The sequence below is a fragment of the Lepus europaeus genome, chromosome 5 (genome assembly GCF_033115175.1).
Source record: "Lepus europaeus isolate LE1 chromosome 5, mLepTim1.pri, whole genome shotgun sequence".
NCBI classification, from domain to species: Eukaryota; Metazoa; Chordata; class Mammalia; order Lagomorpha; family Leporidae; genus Lepus; species Lepus europaeus.
In genome coordinates, this window is record NC_084831.1 from 19,990,282 (window position 1) to 19,997,954 (window position 7,673).

General features: G+C 62.1%; 1 protein-coding gene across 1 annotated transcript; it reads left to right on the forward strand.

Annotated features, from left to right (window-relative positions):
* Positions 1 to 5,952: 5,952 nt before the first annotated feature.
* Positions 5,953 to 6,789, forward strand: SFN (stratifin). Its single transcript, XM_062193189.1, has one exon. The coding sequence runs from the start codon at positions 6,043 to 6,045 to the stop codon at positions 6,787 to 6,789; it is 747 nt and encodes a 248-aa protein (XP_062049173.1). The 5' UTR covers positions 5,953 to 6,042.
* The last annotated feature ends 884 nt before the right edge of the window (positions 6,790 to 7,673 follow it).

Sequence of the window (7,673 nt, forward strand, 5' to 3'; positions counted from 1 at the left end):
GCCTCTCCAGGAGCGGCCTGGGAGGAGACAGGCACCCGGCACCTCCACCTGCCTAACCTGTGGCCCGTCTGCCACCATCTGTGCCTACAGGGTCTGCCCCCGCCTGCCCCACATGTGTGCCCTTGAGGGCCCCCGCCCAGGGGGACGGGCTGGCCTCTGCCCCTGCGCCCCCTCCATGCCAGTGGAGTGTGGAAAGCCATAAGGCAGGGGCAGCACAGTAGTGCCACACGACGCCGAGACTCCCGCCCTCCTCTGCCTCACCGCCCCTTCCCCAGCGTGGCGAGGTGTTGGGCCTCGAGGAATCTGGCCTTCCTGCCCCTCCCCCAGAGCAGGCCCAGCCACAGTCAAGCCGAGCAGGTTTCTTCAGGAGCCGGCTGGGGTGGTGGTGGCTGCCGACGCGGCTGAACAAGTTGGGTGACTGTTGTAAGCACGAAGGGCTTGACGCCGTTCCCACGCCCGCGCCCCCGGAGTAGGCAGGATGCCCCCTCCGGGCACTGAGGGGCCGAGCTCGCTCTGCACAGCCCTGAGTTCTTCAGAGGAACTAAAGGAAGCTGGGCCTGGCCTGGGAAAACCCACTGAGCCCAGGGCGGGGGCCGCTTATCTGCTGTCCTGTACCTTTTATAACTAAATAAAGATTCCCCTCTTCTTGCCATAGCCTTGCTGTCTGGTGCCACCTTTACTCTGGGGCCAGGGGTGGGCCCTATGTTCAGGAGAACATCTGGCTTATCCTCACTTCCAGCCATGTGCCCGCTCCTCAGGGCCGCTCTGGAGTTTTATTTATTTATTTATTTTTTAAGACTTATTTATTTGAAAGAGTTACAGAGAGGCAGAGGCAGAAAGAGAGAGAGAGAGGTCTTCCATCCACTGGTTCACCCCCCAAATAGCTGCAATGGCCGGAGCTGGGCCAATCCGAACAATCCGAAGCCAGGAGCCAGGAGCTTCCTCCGGGTCTCCCACATGGGTGCAGGGGCCCAAACACTTGGGCCATCTTCTACTGCTTTCCCAGGCCATAGCAGAGAACTAGATTGGAAGTGGAGCAGCTGGGACTCAAACTGGCACCCATATGGGATGCTGGCACTGCAGGCCACCGCGTTACCTGCTACACCACAGTGCCAGCTACTGACCTGGATATTTTTAAAAGACACAAGCCAGAAGGAACCTAGAAGGGCCAGCGGCGCCTCTACTCCTATGGACGAGAGACCTCTAGGCCTTAGCTGGTCCCTGTTTTAACTCCAGTCAGGGACTGTCACACCCTGAACCAGGGTAGCCCCCTCATGCAACCTTCTCGCTCCCCAGAGGCTGTCCCCCCATGTGGAAAGAGACACGCGCACACCCGCTGTACCAAAAAAACATAATGACCACTGGCATTTAGCAAGGCTTGCCAAGTGCCTTGACCTGTAAGAAAGGTAATGACCTTTTGACACATGAAGAAAAGAACTGAGGCTTGGGAGGTACAGGGACTGCTCCAGGTACCCAGCAGGCAGGATTGGAACCCACGCTCTTCCCCAGTACCTGATTCGATTCGTCTGCACTACCCCGGAGTGAACACAGACGGGGTCTCTGAGAAACCCCGACATGAGAGACGGCCATGGCTCGCAGGGGCTGAGATCATGGGGGCCAGCCCCCAGAGGCAGGAAGGGGCCTGCCCGAGGCCTTACGGCAGAGCTGGGATGTGGTCCCACACGCTGACCTCACTCCGTTCTCTTTCCATAAACTCTAAGCTATCTCAGACTGGACTGGTTCAGCAGATGTGGGGTACTCTGAACAGCAGTGCCTTGAGAAGAGAAAGATTCAAACAGCTGAATCACTTAAAAGAAGTGGCATGCTCTTCTCACAGGCAGCTACATCCACAGCTAATGAGGGGGAGAAGGAGCTACAGCTGCCTCTGCTCACAGGTTTAATTTTTGTTGCAAGACTGAAAAACTCCCTAGGAAGTTCTTTCTGGAATCTACCCAGTCTCTTCTGTTGTAATCAGAGCCCTGTCCTCTATTCTTTCTCTTCCTTCCTTCCTCCCCTCCCTTCCTTCCTCTTTAAATTTATTTGAAAGGCAGAGAGGGAGGAAGAGAGAGATCTTCCATCTGTTGGTTCACTTCCCAAATGGCCCCAACGACTGGGGCTGGGCCAGGCTGAAGCCAGGAGCCCAGAACTCACTCCGGGTCGCCCACACGGTGACCGGAGCCAGAGCGCTGTGTCATCCCTGCTGCCTCCCAACGTGCACATTCGTAAGGAGCTGGCTTGTCAGGGGATCCAAGACGCAAACCCAGGGACACTGCTGTGAGACGAGGGCGCCCCAAGTGGCTTCTGACCCCTACACCAAACGCCTGGCCCTGGCCTCTGTTCTCAGTGGGGATAGACAGCAGCCGGGTGCTGCCTTTTCTACATCACAGTCCTTCAGAGCTGATACCACCCGCTGAAGGGGCTGCTTGACTGGGTGCAGGGACCTTTACCACCCGCTGAAGGGGCTGCTTGACTGGGTGCAGGGACCTTTACCACCCGCTGAAGGGGCTGCTTGACTGGGTGCAGGGACCTTTACCACCCGCTGAAGGGGCTGCTTGACTGGGTGCAGGGACCTTGAGCCCGCCGGGGGCAGATCCTGTACAGAAGTGCCGAGGCAGCAGGCAGCATGAGGAAAGCCCCTTTGGGCTGCAGCCCCAGCTCCTGCCCTGCTGACTCAGGGAGCACACGGTGGAGCTCTGAGCCCTGCTAGGGCCTGCTGCCTCCTGCCCGCCTGGGCTCCTGGGCTTGGGAAATGGAGGCCTGGAGGCAAAGGGAGGAACCTGAGACAGGAACTGAGTCAGGAGCAACAGGCCAGAGCGGGCAGGAGGTGTCGGCTGCCTGGCTCCCGGATTCATCCCTGACCTGCAGCCCAGCGGGAGGAAGAGTGAGGGCCCCCCTCTGCCTCGCTCGCGCAGGGCTGAGCTGAGGCAGTCACAGCACGTGGGCTAAGCCAGGCCCCTCCTCGGATTCAGAAGAAGCTCCAAAACTCCCACGCCTGCTGGGCCCTGCCTTCCAGGTACCCCCAACCCCCCCAGGACTTGGGGAAGCCCAGGGAAGCCCTGGCTGGCTGACTGGTGCAAGGGAAGCTCCCTGAGGGCCCAGAGCCTGCCCGGTGGAGAGGGGACGGCAGAGCTGAGTGCACCTGACAGTTCATCCCTTGGAGAGGGAAGCCTGGGCAACTCTGCCCCCTCTCCCTTGTGGGCAGGGCCTGGTCTGGGACCCTTCCTCACGGCCAGCACCCAGCTCTGTGTGTATATGTCTACGGAGTTGGCTGGGTTTCTTCATGTAGCAGTAGTCACCATCCACTCTAGCAAGTGCTTCCCACGAACTCATTTAATGCTCACAAAAGCCCCATCTTACACTGCCAGGAGCTGAGGCTCAGAGGGTGAGCCACTGGCTGTCACCACCACAGGCGGATTCAACTCGACAGTCTGATCCCAAAGATGCAAGGCCGCTCTGTCTTTCAGAGCAAAATAACACACATGCAGCAAGAATAACTGAGAGAGCCGGCGCCGCGGCTCACTAGGCTAATCCTCCGCCTTGCGGCGCCGGCACACCGGGTTCTAGTCCCGGTCGGGGCACCGATCCTGTCCCGGTTGCCCCTCTTCCAGGCCAGCTCTCTGCTGTGGCCAGGGAGTGCAGTGGAGGATGGCCCAAGTGCTTGGGCCCTGCACCCCATGGGAGACCAGGAGAAGCACCTGGCTCCTGCCATCGGAACAGCGCGGTGCGCCGGCCGCAGCGCGCTACCGCGGCGGCCATTGGAGGGTGAACCAACGGCAAAAGGAAGACCTTTCTCTCTGTCTCTCTCTCTCACTATCCACTCTGCCTGTCAAAAAAAATTAAAAAAAAAAAAAAAGAATAACTGAGAGAATAAAGGTTAAGAGGGCCGGCGCTGTGGCTCAGTAGGCTAATCCTCCACCTTGCGGCGCCAGCACACCGGGTTCTAGTCCCGGTCGGGGCACCGATCCTGTCCCAGTTGCCCCTCTTCCAGGCCAGCTCTCTGCTGTGGCCAGGGAGTGCAGTGGAGGATGGCCCAAGTGCTTGGGCCCTGCACCCCATGGGAGACCAGGAGAAGCACCTGGCTCCTGCCATCGGATCAGCGCGGTGCACCGGCCGCAGCGCGCCAGCCACGGCAGCCATTGGAGGGTGAACCAATGGCAAAAGGAAGACCTTTCTCTCTGTCTCCCTCTACTGTCCACTCTGCCTGTCCAAAAATTAAAAAAAAAAAAAAAAAGGTTAAGAGGGGGAAAAAAAAAAAACACGAAGTTTCACTAGCAGATACTCTGGCTAAACTGGTACTCGAGCCTAGTTCCTTTCCTTCGTCTTCTGTGTCAGCGCTCCGATTTGAGCAGAGCTGTCAGGATGTCCGGGCCAACAGCGGGTCTGCTGCCTTGGAAGGCCTGGCCCAAACTTGTCCCTTGTGGCAGAGAGCCAGATGTCATCCTGGATCCTCAGAGTTCTGGCCCAGGCCACTCTCCGGGAGCCAGGTGAATGTTCAGACACTGAGAGGAACCGGCCCAGACACAGGCCTGTGAAATGGTCCCAGCTGAAGGATTAGGCTGGCTGAATCCCAGACGGGAGCCGCACCCCTGAGTCCCAGCTAAGCTTTGGCTAGGGGCAGGGCAGCTAAACAGGAACCCACCCTCCTTGGCTCAGTGCCAACGTGAAACTCGAGGACTGGGCCCCCACAAGCAGGGACAGAGGTTGGTGACAGAGGTCTCCAGCTCCGACACCTCTGCTGTGGTCAGATCGGGGGCCGTGGTCAAGCGCAAGGGACAAGGAAACTTCTGGGGACAGGCTGGGGGGAGGCGTCACTCAGCTTCCACGGCTGCCCCATAAAACAAAATGGTGTGTGTCAGCGCCACCTCCTTCTCCTCGGCCCCGACTCTCCCCGGGTTGCCTGCGTCCCCCCTGGGGGACCAAACTGGACTGAGCACCCAGGTGGCCTGCTTCCCAGCCTCTGACGGAGGACAAGCTGAGTCAGGAAGGAGAGTGGGACCCTTCGTGAGCCCTGCTGCTCTGTGATGGCAGGCGGCGTGGAGGGGGCAGCTGACCCGGCCTGGAGAACCTCATGGGAAGTCCTCCAACAAGTGGCAACAGGCCACCGACTTGAAAGGGAAAATTGTGCTGTGAAGGGGAAGGTGTCCGACGAACCTACTGGGTGACTAATTACGCAGGCCCGGCTGGAGCCTCGGAGGCCGCTCGTTAAACACGTCATTAAGTAGCACCCTGACAGCTGCCACCCTTCGGGGAGCATTCTGGGAGCTCGGAGGGGACCCTGCGCGGCTGAGGCCCTGGGGCGGGAACTGTCTCCCAGCAGACTCAGGAAGAAGCCTGGGCCTCACTTCTAAAAGTCTGGAGCTCCCAGGTCGGAGGGGGCAGGGGACCTGGCGTGCAGAGCCCATAGGAGAGAAGCCCAAGGAAGTTGGGTGCAGGAGAGAGCCGCAGGGACTTGGTAGCTGTGTGGCCCTGCGCAAGTCTCACAGCTCTGAGAGTGAAGAGGCTCCCACACCACGTCAGGGCCGCACACCTCACAGTCACGGTGGGGGCTGCACCCAATGAGGACTAGGGAAGCGCTTGGGATACCTCGCCTGAATGGGGGGGGGGCAGTGCACCGGCAGGATTAGCAACCCCATCTTCCTGCACCCACCTGAGCCCACAGGCTATGCCGAAGCCGCCAGGTAGCTGAGCCGTCCTTAGCTCCTGGCAGCTTCCTAACGCGGGCGCTGGACAGGAGGGGGCAGCCTGGAGCCCAGCGAGGTGCCCGTGCAGGTGGGGCCCACGCCCAGATTTCTCCTGCTGACTGTTCGATGACTCACCCCCACATCCCGGCCCTTTTACCTTTAAGGAAGAGCCGGAAAGGGTGTGGGGAGAAGACAGGGAGGCAGGTCCTGGGCCCCAGTCCCGCCCCCCCGCCCCTCCCCACCCTTGCCTAGGCCAAGCCACCCAGCCAAAAGGCAGGTTGAGAGCAGCAGAGGCACAGAGTCCAGCCTTGGTCCCCAGGCAGCCAGCTCGCCCGCCGCCCGTCTCTCTGTCCCCAGAGCCATGGAGAGAGCCAGTCTGATCCAGAAGGCCAAGCTGGCCGAGCAGGCTGAGCGCTACGAGGACATGGCGGCCTTCATGAAGGGCGCGGTGGAAAAGGGCGAGGAGCTCTCCTGTGAAGAGCGAAACCTGCTCTCGGTGGCCTACAAGAACGTGGTGGGCGGCCAGAGGGCGGCCTGGAGGGTCCTGTCCAGCATCGAGCAGAAGAGCACGGAGGAGGGCTCGGAAGAGAAGGGCCCGGAGGTGCGCGAGTACCGGGAGAAGGTGGAGAAGGAGCTCCGCGGCGTGTGCGACACGGTGCTGGGGCTGCTGGACTCCCACCTCATCAAGGAGGCAGGCGAGGCCGAGAGCCGCGTCTTCTACCTGAAGATGAAGGGCGACTACTACCGCTACCTGGCCGAGGTGGCCACCGGCGACGACAAGAAGCGCATCATCGACTCGGCCCGCTCCGCCTACCAGGAGGCCATGGACATCAGCAAGAAGGAGATGCCGCCCACCAACCCCATCCGCCTGGGCCTGGCCCTGAACTTCTCTGTCTTCCACTACGAGATCGCCAACAGCCCCGAGGAGGCCATCACGCTGGCCAAGACCACTTTCGACGAGGCCATGGCGGACCTGCACACCCTCAGCGAGGACTCCTACAAGGACAGCACCCTCATCATGCAGCTGCTGCGAGACAACCTGACGCTCTGGACAGCCGACAACGCCGGCGAAGAGGGCGTGGAGGCTCCCGAGGAGCCCCAGAGCTGAGCCGCCCGCCGCCGCCCTGCCCCCTCCGGTCCCCGACGCCCCGCGGAGAGGACTACTACGGGGTGGGAGGCTCCCCCTTCTCCCCCTCGCTGCGCCGCCCCGGCTCCCAAAGGCTCCTTGGAGAAGGGAGCCGCTGAGCCGAGGCCGCCCGGGGTCTCGCTCTCCCTGCAAGCCGCGGGGCGCTCCCAGCCCCTGGCCGCTCCCCCCCCCCCGCTCTCCGCACCCCTCCCCTCCCGCCTCGCCTCCCTCCTGCCCCGGCTGCCCCCCCCCCCGGCTGCTCGCCCTGCGGCTGAGCGCGGGGCCGGGCGGCAGAGGCGGAAGCTGGGGTGCGTGTGACTGTGAGTGAGCGAGGGGAAAGCGTGGTCTGCCGGCGGCGGCCGGCTCGGCTCAATAAACTCCCCGTGACACTCACTCCTCCGGTCTCCTCCAGTTATTGTTGCTGGGCTGGGAGAGGGGCGGGGTGGGCTTTGCACAGGCCCTGATTTCCCCCGCGGCCGAGACCTTGCGGGGGCCTCTCTCCCCGCCCCGGGTGGCCCCCAAACTGGTGTGGTCCCGGGAGGGGCGGAGAGCAGAGGCCGCACTGAGGCGCCTCCCTCGGGCTGAGGGGAGCGGGTGCCTCAGGTGTGAGGTGAGGCCGCGGGGTGCTGCGCGGAGCGAGCGGCACGGAGCACCCCACCCTCGAGAGCGAGTGAAGGGTGTACGACCTGGGGCAGAGGCACGGCGCCGCCATTAAATGCCCAGACCTGAGGAAAAGAGAACGGCCCCCCGCCCCCGGCAGCGCTCGGGGATGCGGAGGAGGCACCCGCTGGGTGGGAACGGCCTCGGGGGGCCTGGCTCGCTGGACCCGCAGCCTCCACCCCCGGCAGGAAGCAACACGCCGGGAC